This window comes from Triticum urartu, chromosome 5A (genome assembly GCF_056163025.1).
Source record: "Triticum urartu cultivar PI428250 chromosome 5A, HENAU_Tu73, whole genome shotgun sequence".
In the NCBI taxonomy this organism is placed as follows: Eukaryota; Viridiplantae; Streptophyta; class Magnoliopsida; order Poales; family Poaceae; genus Triticum; species Triticum urartu.
The window spans coordinates 364681521-364699974 of record NC_141877.1 but is presented as its reverse complement, the minus strand read 5'-3'; the positions used below and the strand labels follow the sequence as shown (position 1 = coordinate 364699974).

Below are 18454 nucleotides of genomic sequence, written 5' to 3'. Positions count from 1 at the left end.
TTAAAGCTTTTCTATTTTAGCTATTTTAGGCCACTTAGGCATTTTGCAAAAAATGTTAGTTCACCACCAATATTACCTATGTTCCACATGCTGAACATTTTAGTTTTCATGTGTGAGCATTTTTGAATTTCACACATAAATTCAAATTGAATTCAACTGAAATTTGAAATGGAATATTGATCAAAGTGACCAAACACTGTTATAGCAAAAAGATTAGCTTGATCTCAGGGGTTACTGTAGCATCATTACACCAGGGTGTTACAGATGACAATGGCTGACTTGTTCTGCAATTGTTCTGGTACTCATTTGGCGTTGAGCCCTTTTATAAAGGTTGTTCAGGTGGATTAGACGCCTTGGTTAGCACGCCATACAACCATCCATACGAGCGGGGATAGTCGTATGGAAGGCCATATTTTGCTCTGTTTCCTCTCGTGCGCCTCCCACTTGATCTCCTCTATCTCCACTTTAGTCCTTTTCATGTATTGGCTTGATTTCGTCTATAAATAGCCGATTTCCCGTGAAAAAAATAAAGACCGGACATTTAGAATCCTTTGCATTCATTGTCATTAGTGGAAATATCAGAGTAAAATATCTCGGTTTAAATGAAATGTTTCGGTTTAAACTCATGTTAGAGGAGTGTAAAAGTAACACTCACCACCTAACGTGTCATTTAATGCATTTTGTCCTACTCAAACGGAGATAGGTATTGATCATTGTAGCCACTATGGCACCCCTTGCACTATAAAAGGAGGACCAGGTTACTGTAGTGGGGCCGAGCCACTGAATAGCTGAGAGTGTTAGTGAGAAATTCCCTTCCCTATAAAGACTTGTAGCTCTCTGTTTACCCACATATAAGCACAAATCAGGACTAGGGTTTTACGCAACCATGCATCATGAACCTGGGCAGATCCTTGTGTGTTCTACGTTTTCATCTGATATTGATCTTCATTACTGTGCCTCTCCACGAATCAGTCAAGGGGCCTTCCCAACCCTTGGTGTCCTATGTGTCCTGCACACAGTGATACGTTCATATGCCAAGAATGTGATGTGGTATTATTCTCATATATATTCTCACTAGATGAGTGCATGTGCGTTGCTACGGAAGACCACTCATTTATAGATAACGTATCCATTGACTATTTAAATTTTTTAAGCGTGCATTTACATTATTATAAAACCTTAAATGACAAAGAAGTGCATTGGAATAAAAAATGCCTAAAACAAAAATAGACATATTGAAGCCTATTATTTTTTGATCCTGTAGCAAAAAATCCCATTAATGATAATGACAATTTTCTACATGGCTAAGACAACCCGGGACATAGCCCATTATCGATTTGAGCCCAATTTGGGACCGCCCGCGGTCCGCATTCCGCAAAGATTACCCATCCAATGGACGGTCCAGATCTATCGCGGGTGGAACGAAACCATCCCAATGGAAACCCTAGCCACTATTTTCCTCAATTTTTCTGAATCAAACTAGACAGAGGCGGCGCCGAGGTTAATTGGCTTGCCGGCGACCATGTGCGTGGAGCTTGATCTACCACAGAGGAACACGAGGACGGCAACGACTTGTGATAATCGCTAAAGTGATGCTCGGGCACCCGCGCCGTCTTGCTTGACCGCGGGCCTCTGCGCCATGGTAGGGTTGGTGGCAAGCGACTAAACAGAGAGTTCCAGGTCGAGGTGTGAGGCAGTGCAATGCAGCGGCCGCATCGACGATGAGCTAACGCTGACGACAACACGTGGCAAGGAGGCTACCAAGGTATGATGTTCCCATGTCAAACTTTAGTTTAGGAAGATCTGATTTCTTGTGGGAATGTAAAAATGCACTTTAGCTGCAAAATAGGCAACTAAATCACCGTGACCGGTTCATGCGAAATACCATGAAGTTAAGTTATTTTTGGAAGCATGTAAAATTTCGGACTGTTGTAAATATATTGTCATGATTTATTGGCTTACCAAACAGAACGTTGATTATCCCACGCAATTGATATGCATCATTTGTCTTAACGATTTGATTCGAGGAAAGCTGGACGAGGTAAAAGAAAACCCGGATGTGTAGTAGGGTGAGTGTTTTGTTGGCGTGGGAAGATGATAATTTTTTTTATGTGTGGGAGCAGGATAGTTCAATGAAAGATAAAACACAAAAAATTAAGTTTTTCCTAAGTAGGAGAAGAATAGAGAAGGACATATGTATTTTAATTTTACAGTCAATAATTTTGTTGCTATATATTTCCACAACAATGTGTGATGGTGGCAATGCAGGGATACTGGTACATGATCTCACATTAGAGATCATGAGATCAAGCACAAAAATTCATATTTAGACATTTCAAAAAATTATGATATATTTGACAACATATCCGTGGGGTGTGTCTACAACTCTAAAAAAGATCATCTCAAAATTTGAATAGTATTTTGACGCTATTCACATCTGATTTTGCCTTTTTTGTTTCTATTAGTATAGGTCGAATTAGGAGCTGATTTTTTTTTAAGATTGTACATCAAATGTTGATGTGTGTCTACAAGTCTTTTTGAATGTTCGAACATATTTTGTATTTTCAAAAAATTTGATCTCACCTAATATGAGATCCTCCGTATGCTAAGTATCCGGTATTCCCGTGGGCCGTGGCAATGCTGTCTACGCGTCTGTGCGGCGTCATATGACGGTTTGCGTCCTGTGCGTTGTCTTGATCTAACCGTTAGTACCTCGATCGATGGCCGCTATATACGCGCAGCCTCGCTGGCCCATCGTGATCTTGTCGACTAGGCGTGGTCGCACGCTCTGTTCGGGCCCGACCCAGCGCTGAAGCGAAAAGCTCCGATCCCACCCCACGCGGGCCGCCGCCGCCGATTCGTCGCCGGCGGTATTGCCCGGCCACCTACCCCGAAGCGGCCCCCCCCCTCCTCCTCGCCGTCCCGCAGCGGTGGCCTCGATTTCCTCCCAAGACCGTTGCCGCGGGAGCTTAAGCTGAGGCGGAAACCCTAGCCGCGTCGATGGCGGGGGAGCTGGGGCAGCAGACGGTGGAGCTGGGGTCCGTTGTGCGGCGGGCGGCGGAGGAGTCGTACCTGGCGCTGCGGGACCTCGTGGAGAAGTCGCAGGCCGAGTCCGACTGGAAGGGCGCCTATGGCGGGCGGCAGCGGTCGGACTCCGAGAAGAAGATTGACCTCCTCAAATTCATCGCCCGCACCCGCCAGCGCATGCTCCGCCTCCATGTGCTCGCCAAGTGGTGTCAGCAGGTCGGTGTTGATTGAGATTAGGCCGTTTTCTGCTTGCCCTAGACAGTACCCTAATTGCCACAGGAGTGTAGTGAAATGCGGTCAATTAAATAGGTATAAACTTCTGAATTTAGGGGCTGTTTCGTTGGCATCCTCACATTGCTACCATAGTTGGGGCAAATTGGCACTTCATTTGGTCGCCTATTTCTTCTTGCTTTATTCGTCCAGCAACCTCAGTCTATTCTGCGAAAATAGGTTTGTTGGTTCTTTTGTTGGATTCAAGTTCAAATAGGAGCAAGTCCATTTACCCCTCCCCCCTAAACATCCATAGATATCCAGTTGGGAGACGACCTTTTGCATACGCATTACGTTATTGAAATGTGCTCCATTGTCATTTTGGGGGGGTGGTTGTGGGGGTGTTTCATATGGACAGCAAATCAACATGTAACTTCTGGCATACATACATATTAACTCTAGCCCCTAGTTTAGAATATCCATGTAGTCAAGCTCAAATTCAGTCTTCGCTACGAGAGGGAGAAATAGAAATTACTTACAGACAATAGATTAAAACTGAATAATCAAAATAAAAGCTCATGTAGTACTATTCACAACAAACTTCTGTTTTTGTTGTGCCCTTGCACAATTGACTTTGAACATGAAATCATTAAGTTTGATTGAACAGCCCATACATTCCATCCTGAAATCTCTGCAGTTTTTTATCAGTATCATCCTAAACTAAAGTGGGGTTTTCATCGTTCTACCTATTGGTTGGCACTAGACCATGAAATCGTTGTCTTGGAAACTTTGTGTTGCACTTCTTTTCTTCTTTACTTCTAATCTTTGCATTTGAGATGGTTACTTGTAATCTATGCAGGTTCCGTTGGTTCAGTACTGTCAGCAACTTGGATCGACCCTTTCTAGCCATGAAACATGCTTCACCCAAACAGCTGACTCACTGTTCTTCATGCATGAGGGGTTGCAGCAAGCACGAGCTCCTACATTTGATGTTCCTTCTGCTTTAGAGGTTATGCTTACAGGCAGTTATCAGAGGTTACCAAGATGTATAGAAGATATAGGGAGCCAAAATAAACTTTCTCCAGATGAAGAAAAACATGCTTTGCAGAAGTTGGACACCAGTGTGCGCTACAAAGTACTTGTGACTCCAAGACCCAAAGAAGTATCTAGCATTTCAGTAACTGATGGGGTAGCTGTTTTTCGTGTGGATGGAGAATTTAAAGTTCTTCTTACGTTAGGTTACCGTGGTAACCTAGATTTATGGAGGATACTGCACATGGAGTTGCTTGTTGGTGAGAAGAATGGCCCTATTAAGCTGGGAGAAATTAGGAGATTTGCTCTTGGTGATGATATAGAAAGAAGAATGGCAGTTTCTGAGAATCCCTTTTCTGTGCTGTATGCTATACTTCACGAATTAAGCATTTCACTTGCTATGGACACTATCATTAGGCAGGCTAATGTTCTTCGACACGGAAGGTGGAAGGAAGCAATAAGTTCTGAACGTATCTCAGACAGCACCACAGGTCAAACTGGAAATGCTGCTGTAATGCAGCTTGGTCAAGATGGGGAATTTGATTCAAGTGGTTTTAGGTTACCTGTGTTGAAATTGAATTACTGGTTGGATGGCAAAAACAGTGGCCCAGCAGAATCTGATTTATCCCCATTTATCAAAATTGAGGCAGGGCAAGACATGCAGATAAAATGCCAGCATAGCTCATTTATACTTGATCCTTTGACAGATAAAGAAGCTAATCTTTCTCTTGATCTGTCCTGCATTGATGTTGAGAAACTCATTTTAAAAGCAATTGCTTGCAATAGGCACACACGTCTTCTTGACATTCAGAGACAATTGTGCAAAAATGTGCAAATTTCTCAGTCACCCAAAGATGTTGTCCTGAAGCGGGACGTTGGTGTAGCAAAGGCACCACATAAGGTAATGATACAAACCATTATGTTTATGTACCTTTGTGTTTTCTATGACACATGATACTATACTGAATGTTATTATGTTAATACCAGAAAGTGTTTCAATCGCACACCACCACCACCATCACCACCAACAACAAAATGTTTAAATCGCAAACAAGTTGGGCTAGGTTGAGTTGAAACCCATAAGATCTCGAAATCTAGTCATGGTTCTGGCATGTGGATAGCTAATTTCCACACACCCCTGTCCATGGCTAGTTCATTGGTGATATTCCAGTCCTTCAGGTCTCTCTTTATGGACTCCTCCCATGTTAAGTTTGGTCTACTCATTATCAGCAGACATTATCCTTCGGCTATGCACCGGCGCTTCTGGAGGTCTGCATTGTATATGCCCAAACCATCTCAGACGATGTTGGACAAACTTCTCTTCAATTGGTGCTACCCCAACTTTATCATGTATATCATCATTTCAGATCTGATCCTTTTTTGTGGGGCCACATATCCATCTCAGCATGCACATCTCTGCTACACCTAACTATTGGACATGTCGCCTTTTAGTTGTCCAACATTCTGCGCCATATAACATTGCAGGTCGAATCACAGTCCTATAGAACCTGCCTTTTAGCTTTTGTGTCAGTCTCTTGTCATAGATGACGCCAGAAGCTTGGCACTACTTCATCCATCCGGCTTTGATTCGATGGCCCACATCTTCATGAATATCACCATCCTTCTGCAGCATTGATCCCAAATACCGGAAAGGTGTCTTTCAGAGGCACCACCTGCCCATCAAGGCTAACCTCCTCCGTGTGCCTAGTAGTATTGAAACCACACCTCATATACTCAGTTTTAGTCTACCAAGCATAAAACTTTTTGATTCTAAAGTCTGTCTCCACAACTGTAACATTCTATTAACCCCTGTCCTACTATCGTTGACTAGCACCACATCGTCCGCAAAGAGCATACACCAGGGGATATCTCCTTGTATATCCCTTGTGACCTCATCCATCACCAAAGCAAAAAGATAAGGGCTCAAAGTTGATCCTTGGTGCAGGCCTATTTTAATTGGAAAGTCATCATCGTCGCCATCACTTTTTTGAATACTTGTGACAACATTATCATACATGTCCTTGATGAGGGTAATATCCTTTGTTGCGACTTTGTGTTTCTCCAAGGCCCACAACATGACATTCCATGGTATCTTATCATAGGCCTTCTCCAAGCCAATGAACACCATATGCAGGTCCTTTTGCTCCGTTTCTCTCTATAAGTTGTCGTACCAACTACCAAGAAAATAGCTTCCATGTTCAACCTCCCGGGCATGAAACCAAACTGATTTTTGGTCACACTTGCCATTCTTCTTAATCAATGTTCAATGACTCCCATAGCTTCACTGTATGGCTCATCAGCTTAATTCCATGGTAATTAGTACAACCTTGAACATCCCCCTTATTCTTGAAGACTGGTACTAATATGTACACCGCCTCCATTCCTTGGGCATCTTGTTGGCTGAAAAATGAGGTTGAAAAGCTTAGTTGGCCATACTGTCGCTACGTCTCCAAGGCATCTCCACACCTGAATGGGGATACAATCAAGGCCCATGGCCTTGCCTCCTTTCATCCTTTTTAATGTCTCCCTGACCTCTGACTCTTAGATTCTTTAGACAAAATGTCCGTTGTTGTCATCAAAGGAGTCATCCATCTCAATGGCAGAGCCCTTATTCTCTCCATCGAACAGTTTTTTGAAGTACTCTCGCTATCTATTCTTGATCTCCTCGCCCTTCACCGGACGTCAATCTGCTCCATCCTTCATGCATTTGCCTTGGTTGACATCCTTTGTCTTCCTCTCTCGAATCTTGGCCGTCTTATAGATGTCTCTTTCGCCTTCCCTCGTGTTTAAACGTTGGTAGAGGTTCTCATAGGCCGTCCCCTCGCTTCACTCGTAGCTCGCTTTGCAGTCTTCTTTGCCACTTTTTACTTCTCAATGTTGTTTTCACTCCTATCCAGGTGTAGGTGTCTCAAATAATCGTTCTTCTCATTAATAGCCTTCTGAACATCATTGTTCCACCACTAAGGGCCAATTCATTTGAGGCTTATATGGCTGGCTGTGGAAATAAGCTCAAGCTGCCCCCTCCCCAGCTTATTCTAGAAGCCCAACCTAAAATTTTATTTTAGAAGCCTACTAGTTAACACTTAATTAATAGACTTCTAAAATAAAAAATTTAGATTGGGCTTATAGAATAAGATGGGGAGGGAGCAGCTAATTTCCACAGCCAGCCATAAGCCCTAAAAGAACTGGCCACAAGTATCTTTAGCTTCTCTTCTACTTCCCCTGGTCACTCCAAACTCCTCTAAAGCCACCTTCCGAACGTAAATCGCCATCTGCATCCACATATTGTTTGCATCACCTCCTTCCTCCCAAGAGCCCTCCCTAATAACCCTCTCCTTGAAAGCCTAAGGTGCTTCCCCCTTGAGCTTCCACCACTTTGTTCTAGTGACTTTGACGTGATTATCACGATGGACACTATCCGGAAGCTGAAGTCAGCCCTCACAAGCTTATGTTGAGGGACAGCACTCTCTCCAAGTATCACCTTGCAATCTATGCAAGCATGCCTGTCTTATCTTCTTGAGAGGACGAAATCAATCTGGCTAGAGTGTTGACCACTACTAAAAGTCACTAGGTGGAATTCTCTCTTTTTAAAGAGGGTGTTAGCTACGATCATGTTGTAGGCTAAAGCAAAAATCAAGACATTCTCTCCTTGATTCCTGCTGCTATAACCAAAGCCCCCATGTACCCCTTCAAAACCTGTGTTAGATGTACCCACATGACCATTAAGATCTCCTATGAAGAGCTTCTCCCCAATAGATACACTCCTAATCAAGTCCTCCAGGCCTTCCCAGAACTCCCTTTTGGTACTCTCTCATTGTGGCCTACTTGCGAGGCATACGTGTTGATAATATTGGGAAGTAAGTCCCCGGTGACCAGCTTGACTAGGATAATCTGCCCCCCTTGCCTCTTGACGTCTACCACTCCATGCTTGAGGTTCTTGTAGATCAAGATGCCCACTCCATTTTTGTTTGCAGTTGCCCCATGTACCACAGCTTGAAGCCGGTATCCTCCACCTTCTTCACCTTCTGTCCCTTCCATTTGGTTTCTTGGAATATGATATCAACACCTCTCCTCATCTTATCAACTAACTCCTGTAACTTACCCGTCAGGGACCCTATGTTCCAGCTACCTAAGTGGATTCTACTTGGCTCGGCTAGCTTCCTTACTCTTTGCACTCGTCGAGTCAAATGCAAAAACCCTTGCTCACTTTTCACTACACCCATGCGTCGATGTAGCACGCCATTAAGGATGTGACGACCTGATCCTTGCTCACTCATCACCATATCCAGATCAAGATATGGTGCGCCACCATGGGGGTGAGTGGGTGACGACCTGGCCCATGCTCATTTAAGACCACACCCGGGTTTTCTTGTACCATTTGTAAAAAATAGAGCTTCCCTAAACTCGGGTAGTACAGTCCCATTATTAAACAATATTATGTGGACTGTTAGTTCTTCGTACCATCGGTGAAAATGCGTTATGGTTCCCATGTTGCTTGTTGGGAACTTGTAGACATGGTCATTTTTCATTGTTGTTGAAAGTCATACCCTTTGGTTGTACTATATGCGGTATGTGCTAATATGTTACCTTGTGGGTATTGTCTTGACTCTTCAGATCTTGAAGCTAAACATTCCTGTATTTCCAAAGCTTTACTTACTATAAGAATATATTGGTTCTTTGCTGACATTTATAGTGCCTAATATGCTGATAAGTGCAGAAGACAGAGAAAGCGAGCTTTGCAGATTTTTGTGGAAATGAAGTGCTTCAAGTGCGAGCATATGGTCAAGCATATATTGTTCTTGGAGTAAATATCAGGTTTGTCAGCACTCACTTATTGGATGTAGACCTAGTGACTAGTGTTCAACTTCAGCCCCTCTTGCTTAGAAAATAATCTTTTCACTTGTAATTCCACAACCCATTAGGTTCTTTGTTTGCCTCATTTTTTTAGCTTAGGATCACACTGTTATACCTATAATATTGCTGAGTTCACATTGTTCATCTGTCACGGTTGTGGGCATCCACCACGAGGCACACAAAAACTATCAAGCCAGGCACACGATAATTTTATTAAGATCAGCATTAGTTGTGTTTACTTGCTGTAGAATAAGACAGGGTTAGTTTCCTTTTGTTAGAATAGGCTGTAGGACTGGCTCCATTTTACAAAAGAGGGCAGGCATCATTTTCATTCAGCAACAACAGTAACAAAAAAAAAAAACCCCAGTACCAAGCAAGTGCCAGTGCCTGTCCTCAATCTTCCGACTCGTACCGATCCATGCATATGCTTGTGATGTATCATGGTAGACAGTCTAATCAAGTTTTGGACGATTATAGCATTGATTGCATTTCTACTGCTGATCGCCCTGCAACCACAGTGTTTTTCTTAGTGGTAGGACTGATTCTAGAAAGTTAAACTGGTTGGTGATGGCTTGATTATTTTTCGTTTTTCACTTGTTTCCTTAGATCCATGTGTTCACTTCCCCACTCATAAACAAGTGCTACAAAATGTTGTTCAAGTAAGTATTGTGCTGTGCATCACTCAAGAATCGAAAGCTACTGCTTCTGAGAAATTTTTTATGGACATTGTCCCTACAGTGCCGGAATCTATTATAGCCATACTGTCTTAGCTTGAAGCATGATCAGATGAAGGCTAGATATTTATGCTTATGCCTTGTGATGTATTCTAGTCTGGTCTTTTTCAGTTTCATAGTACTGCAACTCATTTCTCTCTTTAATAGGAGTGGTCGTTTCATCCTACAATCACCAAAGAATATCTTACCTCCTTCCGCTCTGGTGGATTGGGAAGAAGCTCTAAACAAAGGCAGTAACACAGCGACTGAGGTTTTCTCAAGCTTAAGGACTAGGAGCATCCTCCATCTGCTTGTATCTACTGGAAGTTTTTTTGGCCTCAAGGTTGCCAACTGTCTTAATAATATCGTGATGTCTTTATTTCTGAATCTTATTAGCAGGTGCAGTATTATAATCCCTCTTATCTAAGAGAACATTACTGTGGGATGCGTGCAGTTACACTTTTGCCACTTTAACCAACTACATCACTAGAAAAGGGCCATGTGAAAATATCAGAATCATGAGTTGATTTGTCATGAAAATACTTAAATAATACTCCCTCCGTTCCAAAATAATAAGGTGTATTAGTTTTTTCAAAAGTCAAAACATGTGCGCATGTTTGACCAAGTTAATAGAAAAAATACCAATATCCACAGTACCAAATTTGTATCATTAGACCCATAACGAAAAGTATTTTCATATTTTATTTATTTGTAAATGTCAATATTTTATTCTATAATCTTGGTCAAACATACACAAGTTTGACTTGCACGAAAATCGATACACCTTATATTCTGGAACGGAGGGAGTATGTATCATATGTGGGGCTGTGGTACATTCTGTAATTATGTATTCGTATAGAGTTCACAAAAGAAACGACTTTGTATGGAATATCAATTGGGTACATTCGATGTTTTCTGGTTCAAGCATATTCCTCTGGTCCCACAGATTTCCACTTCTCCCCATTCCCTCTCGCAGGGTTAGTCTTATCTCTTATGTTATAGAAAAACATATGTGTAAAGTGCACTAAATCATAAATGTGTGTACATAATTACTACAATATACCACCTCTCTTGCAGTTTTAAGGCCTGCGTGTATTTTTAGGTTGCTAATTTGATCAATGTAATACAAGTTATATGCCAGAAAAAGTATATCATAAAATTTGTAGTCGAATGAGTTTCTAATGGTGTATAACCCATATTAAGTTTATCAAATTGACGATCTAGAGATACACACAGGCCTTACAAACCAGAAGGGGGGTAGTTTATCTTTGCTGTACTGTTAATGTTGTAGACTCGGGATACCATTCTCAGTCACTAAGCAGCAAGAAAGTGGACTCCAGTCTGGCAGCATCTGGAAGGAAAGCGTAGTAGCATATTAGCAAGGTCTAGGGAGTTTGACGTTGCCTATTTCCTGAAGAAAATAGAAGTATTATCTACTTCTCGTTGCCCTCTTGTACTGACACATGCGGCCAGGGTTCTCCAGCCCTTGCCACATCTTCCTGCGATGGTGCCTAAGCGCCCACCTTTCAATCTATCCAGCTCCTCCCACCAGCTGTTTTCTGTTGAGCAACTCGTGTGATTTTGTATTAGAAATGTTTGAGGCCAAGAACAATGCGTGTGGTTTTGTATTAGACATCGTAGCCTTGAACTACCAGCGGGCCAGGCCAAAGCCAAACAGAACATTATTTATATTTACCATATACTCATTTTTGTGTGTGTGTGTGGGGGTGGGGAGGGGGGGGGGGGTGGGTGGGTGGGGGGGGGGCTGCTTTAAGCTGGGCCCATGGACTCCCATGATCAGGTCTGCCGAAGCAGCATCTTTTGTCTGGGATTGTGAATCAAGGATAACTGTATTAATGGCAAATAACCTCCAGGGCATGTAACTTGTTTGAGATCACTATTTAGTATTTACATCCTTAAACAGCTGCTGTGTGTTCTGCTGATAAGTGCCTCTGGCTGTATTAATACAATTGGCATTCTGTTATATATGACCTGTATAAGTGCGTGAATACGCAAATTTCTTTGCTCCAGATATTAAGTGATCAAATTCTGTTGTTTTTATTCCAGGTTTATGAGCAGTCTCAGGGTACTCTAAAGATTCCAGAGGCCATATTACATGGTTCAGATCTGATGGTTATGGGATTTCCGCAATGCGCAAATGCCTATTATCTGTTGATGCAACTTGATAAGGATTTCAGGCCTGTTTTTCATTTGCTTGAAACACAGTCTGACGCAAGCAATAAGCTTAATGCAAATATAGGTGCCAAAGAAGCCATGAGGGTAAACAAGATTGATGTTGGGCAGATGGAAAAAATAAAATATGAGAAGAATTCAAATCCTTTTGATGCCAAACTGCATTCCCTACAAAGTATAGAGAACTGTGATGACATGATGGACAATCAACTTCTCATTCAGAATAGTGTTGATCCTCTTCCACTGCTGCCTGCTTGTTCACCATCGTTTTCATCTATTGTTGATGAGACCTTCGAATGTGAACATGGTTCTAGTTTGCCTTCTGCTTCTCCTGTGCGCTCTCTTTCACTTGGTCCTCAAGGCGCAAGCACCAGAACTATTTCACAGATGCAGGATGGGGCCTTGTCTCATGCCCAAGCTAATAATACCTCAATAGTTCGTCCTGGTGTCGGTGTGAACAGCTATTTCCAAAATAGTTTGAGCCATTTACAGAGTACAAACGCCTTTTTGTCCTCTAACCCTGTAAGAAATTCATCTGCTATCAAGTTGTCAAACTCTAAATCTAATCATGACCTGAGTTCATTGAGCTCTCCAAGTGAGCATGGTATTGCAGATGGAAATAAACCATTTCAACTCGCCCCTTCAAGCACGTTGCCTGCTCATTTGGTTCGATCTTCACCTGCCATTGAAGGTATTTATGCAAAGGTTTTTTTTTGCTAGATCACCTAGGAGGAACTAGGTTACTTTCATCGATAGGGAAATAAGCACCCAAATTTGAGTTGAAGAGGACTGAAACCTGGGTGATGGGGGTGTACTAGTAGTCTAGTACTATGGTTAAAAAAGCGCTAGGCGTTCTTCCTTCGTTTAGCGGCTCTTTCTAAAAGGTGTGAATGCAAATAAAATACACCCCCTGGATAAGCTTCACGGCCTTTTGCCACTGCCTTGCACTTTTCTGACCAAAGTGTACGCTTATGCGCAATTAAGCGCTAGGCATGCCTTTTTTAACTATGACTAGTACTCCCTCTGTAAAGAAGTATAAGAGCGTTTAGATCACTAGAGTAGTGATCTAAATGCTCTTATATTTCGTTACGGATGGAGTACTACCCAGTACCCACACTTCCCACCAGCTGATCTAGGCTCATTTCCTGTATTTACGATTATTTTGTCTGTTAAATTAGACAAGGTTGCATTACCATTACAAATGTGTTTATCTTACTTGTGCAATTGACAGGATTAGGGAAGGCCATCACCTTAGGCGCTGATTGTGCACCTAGAAAGCGCTCTCTTTCAGATTTCCTGCTAGATCTCCCTTCACTGCAAGGACTGAAATCCAGTGAGCCAAGTAAGCGAAGAAAAATATCAGAATCGGCGCAGAGTTCCCTTCCTTTGCAGGCATACTCTTCTAGTTCACAATCAGGAACCAGCCTCACCCATGGAAATAATATTCTTGCCGAAAGAAATAATTGTGTTCCAGCAACTGTGTATGCTTCAGTGCTACTACATGTAATAAGGCACTGTTCGCTATGCATCAAGCATGCTCAACTAACTGCCCAGATGTATTCTAGTGCCATTCCATATGTCGAAGAAGTGGGCATGCGATCACCATCCTCGAATATTTGGTTCAGGTTACCGTTTGCTCAAGATGATTCTTGGAAACACATATGCTTACGCCTTGGAAAGGCTGGAAGCATGTCATGGGACGTTAGGATAAATGATCCACATTTCAAGGAACTTTGGGAGCTCAATGGAGGAAGCACCTCAACACCGTGGGGTGTTGGTGTACGCATAGCTAACACATCTGAGATGGATTCACATATCTCTTTTGACGTGGATGGTGTTGTTTTAACTTATAGCACTGTTGAGGCAGATAGTGTTAAGAGGCTTGTGTCAGATTTACAACGGCTTGCCAATGCACGGGTATTTGCTCGTGGAATGAGGAGATTGATTGGTGTAAAACTTGATGATAAGCTAGATGACAACCATATATCTGTGGGGATGAAATCACAGTCTGTTAATAAAGGCCATAGTGATGCTGACAGGCTATCTGAACATATGGGAAAGCCATTCAGGATTGAAGCTGTTGGCCTAATGAGCTTTTGGTTCAGCTATGGCCATATGCCAATGGTTCACTTTGTTGTCGAATGGGAAACTGCTAAGGAAGGTTGCACAATGCATGTTTCTCCTGACCAGCTTTGGCCACACACAAAGGTCCGTTCATGCTTACTCTATGTTTTGAAAGAGCATACTTGAGATGAGTACAAGCAAATGATATGAATCTTTCAACATGTCAAAGTTTATAACTAGTGCTTTTTAACTCATCCTTACTCTATGTTTGGAAACAACATACTCCCTCGGTTCCTAAATATAAGACTTTTTAGAGATTTCAATATGGACTACATACAAAGCAAAATGAGTGAATATACACTCTGAAATACGTCTATACACATCCGTATGTAGTTCATATTGGAATCTTTATTAAAAGGGCTTATATTTAGAAACGGAGGGAGTACATGAGATGAATACAAGTAAATGATGTATAAATCTTTTAACATGTGTACTAATATTTTTGTAACTCATATGTTTATAAGTAGTAATAGTAATAATAATAATAATAATATAATTACGTATGGATCAAGAAAAAATGGCAAAATTATTTCCGGCGGCCGTCTTGAAAGCAAAACAAGTTCCCACTTCCTAGTGCCTACATTTCTACATGTTTCTTGTAGTGCATCGTTTATCCTCTTGGTTCCTAATGAATCAGAACACAACAACGTGATATTTTTCTGTCGGACTAAATTGCATTTCGTATTTCACAGGTTGACAACTCAATTCTCTATGAATTGTGTGCATTCTCCTTTTCAGTTCAATTTCCTGTTGAAAATAATTTCTTCTACATTTCATCTTTCTTTGCCTTTTGGCAATTGTGTACAGGTGTAACTTATTATGAAAGTTTCAAGGATAGCAGTACTTAATTTATTTATTCAACATGTTCTTTCTGTACTGTCAAATGAGCTGTTCCAGTTTGACCTCTAGGCATCGGCCATTCTGTTTCTTTAATTGATCTTGTTATCATGTTCATTAAATGCAGTTTTTGGAGGATTTCGTGAATGGTGGTGAGGTTGCATCCTTCTTGGATTGTATTCGGCTAACAGCAGGACCTTTACTTGCTCTTGGGGGTGCAATTCGTCCTGCACGGATGCCTGTAACAGTTTCGACTGGGTACAGCTCAATGCCAAAGCAAACTAATAATGTCCCCTCCCAGGGGCCACTAGCAAATGGTTCATCAGCAACAACTATGCATCATGCATCTGCCCCATCAAATGCTACGGCACATTTGGGTGGTCATACTCTTCATACTGCTGCCATGCTCTCCGCTGCTGGACGGGGTGGACCTGGACTTGTTCCTAGTTCATTGCTGCCTTTTGATGTTTCCGTCGTGCTTCGGGGCCCATACTGGATACGCATTATATATCGCAAGAAGTTTTCTGTTGACATGCGTTGCTTCGCCGGGGATCAGGTTTGGCTACAGCCCGCAACCCCTCCTAAGGGTGGGCCTTCAGTTGGCGGGTCATTGCCATGTCCACAATTTAGACCTTTCATAATGGAGCATGTTGCTCAAGGTCTAAATGCTCTTGAACCTGCTTTCATGAATGCTACACAGCCTGGTCCACACTTAAATACTAGTGCTGGAGCTCCACAATCTGCTCCTGTTGCAAACCGTTTAAATGCCACCCCTGGTGTTGCTATGTCCAGGCCAACTTCTAGTGTTGCCAACCATGTAGCAGCTAGTTTGAGTCGAGCAGGAAATGCCATGTTGTCTTCTTCAGGTCTTGCTTCAGGGATTGGTGGAGCCTCTGTGCGACTAACACCTGGAACTGGCCTTCCTGTTCATATGAAAGGAGAACTAAACACAGCCTTCATTGGGCTTGGGGATGATGGTGGCTACGGTGGTGGTTGGGTTCCGTTGGCAGCTCTCAAGAAGGTGTTAAGAGGGATTCTTAAGTACCTTGGAGTTCTATGGTTGTTTGCACAGTTGCCTGAACTTCTGAAAGAGATATTGGGGTCAATTTTGAAGGACAACGAAGGGGCTCTTTTGAATTTGGATCAAGAGCAGCCTGCACTGCGGTTCTATGTGGGGTAAGACTTATTATGACAATGATGATAATAATAAAAATAAATTATAAAATAAAATAATGTATTGTTTCGTTGAGAAACTGAAGTCTATTATCAGATTCTCATTCCGTAAATCATTGTTGTTCGCTCTTCCATATGGAATATTAGTAATGGGAAATTTCTATATGCAATCTAACATATTGAGTTTTCCCTTATTACCATTGGATAATAGTGCCCTTTCCTAGTTATATTCTGTTTATGCAGGATCTTAAAATATTACTCTACATTACATTACATGCGTCATCCTTAATTTCTCACCATGCATTAAATTGCTGATATGCTATTTTTGTTTACGTCCAAATACTTTATATATTTACTGAATATAGGTATTGTACTGATGTATTATTTATTTTCTGCATCAACCCATAATTCTTTGAGAATAGGCTAGAATTACAAAGGAAACTGATCATTTACTGAAAATGCTTCTTTCTTTGCTTTCTTTTCAGTTTGAAGTTTGACAATTTATATTTCTGATACATTATTTTCCGTCGTCTTCTTGTAGAGGTTATGTATTTGCAGTTAGCGTCCATCGGGTTCAACTGCTTCTACAAGTTCTGAGTGTTAAGCGGTTTCACCACCAGCAACAGCAACAGCAAGCTCAGAGCAATGCTCAGGAGGAGCTGACATCTGCCGAGATCAACGAGATATGCGATTATTTCAGCAGGCGTGTTGCCTCTGAACCATATGATGCTTCAAGAGTTGCTTCTTTTATCACTTTGCTTACATTACCTATATCGGTGCTGAGAGAATTTTTGAAGCTGATTACTTGGAAGAAAGGGTTTTCCCAGGCTCATGGTGACATTGCAACTGCTCAGAGGGCTCGCATTGAGCTTTGTTTGGAAAATCACTCAGGATCAGCTTCAGATGATAGAACAGAAAGCTCTTTAGCTAAGAGCAATATTCATCATGATAGAGCCCACAGTTCAGTAGAGTTTGCTCTCACATTTGTACTTGACCATGCGCTCATTCCTCACATGAACGTAGCTGGTGGAGCTGCCTGGCTTCCGTATTGTGTATCCGTGAGACTGAGGTATTCTTTTGGAGACAACAGCCATATATCATTCCTTGCAATAAATGGGAGCCATGGTGGGAGAGCTTGCTGGCTGCAGTCTGAAGATTGGGAAAGATGTAAGCAGAAGGTGGCGAGGGCAGTGGAGACTGTGAATGGGACCCCTGCTGTTGCAGAACCGGGCCAAGGAAGGCTGCGAATGGTTGCTGAGATGATACAAAAGCAACTCCAACTTTGTCTACAGCAGCTGAGAGACGGACCACTTTCGGCTGGCTCAACTGCTTCATGAGATAACAAATTAGCAATTTAGAGCCAGGTTAGATAAATTTTGTTGTAATTCCCTGGAGATGGCTGTGTTGACATTTGGCGTTGGATAGCAGAATGCTGGAGCCCCAAAGAAAAGAAAAGAAATGCAAGCATGTCTATTGGCGGTTCGTGCCAGGGACAGCGGCTCTGAGGCGACAGCTTGCTGATTTATATGGCAATTTTGTACAGCAAAAGCATGTTGTGGGGGGTTGTTGTTCACAGGCTGTCTCTGGCGCTGTCAGTTTAGTAGACAAGGATGGATTCGGTTTAGGAGGCGTGGTGTACATTACATATGGTATTCTTACTTGGACTGACATTCTGTTTGCCTGTAAATCTAAGAGACTTCCCTAATTGTGTCTGGGATTCCCAGGGAAAGATTGTTTGTGTTTAGAATGTTACATGTAGCAAATGAAGTTGCTTGAACCCCCCTTATGTTTCTTCTTTTGCTAGTGTGTCGTTCAACAGTGCGTGTTCACCACTAATATGACTTGGACCTACACTCAAATGTGTCTATATACATCTGTACGCGGTAGTTTATTTGAAATCTCTAAAAAGATAAATATTTAGAAATGGAGGATGTAATTTGGTAGATGTACAATTATTCTGTATTATTACTTGTTTGCTAGCTTCCTCCTGCTTGTGGGATGGGTTTCCAGTAAAACAACGGCCAGGAATCACCCAAGGGAAGATCAGACGGTCAGAAATGAATCAAGACGCAGATCGGACGGCCCAGGATCTCAAATCGCTGAGAAGCCCCATGTTCAGAGGTGAATCTAACTATAAAATAAGGTCTGGAGACTGAATAGATATACCAGAGCCCGAATTGGACCAACTCCCAAAGCTTTGAGTTGGGACTTTTGTTTCCCGTGTTCAACTACTCAAATGGTTCGCATGTGTGTCCGTTTGCGTCTGAAAGAACGAAAACACCAGCCCAACA

General features: G+C 42.2%; 1 protein-coding gene across 1 annotated transcript; it reads left to right on the top strand.

Moving 5' to 3' along the window:
- The first annotated feature begins 2753 nt into the window (after positions 1-2753).
- SWP (RNA polymerase II transcription mediator) lies at positions 2754-17949 on the top strand. The gene is made up of 8 exons (XM_048673820.2): positions 2754-3243; positions 4097-5170; positions 8987-9084; positions 10005-10179; positions 11904-12720; positions 13261-14237; positions 15118-16166; positions 16705-17949. Exons 1-8 carry the CDS (start codon positions 3001-3003, stop codon positions 17498-17500), a joined length of 5229 nt encoding a protein of 1742 aa, XP_048529777.1. The 5' UTR covers positions 2754-3000; the 3' UTR covers positions 17501-17949.
- The last annotated feature ends 505 nt before the right edge of the window (positions 17950-18454 follow it).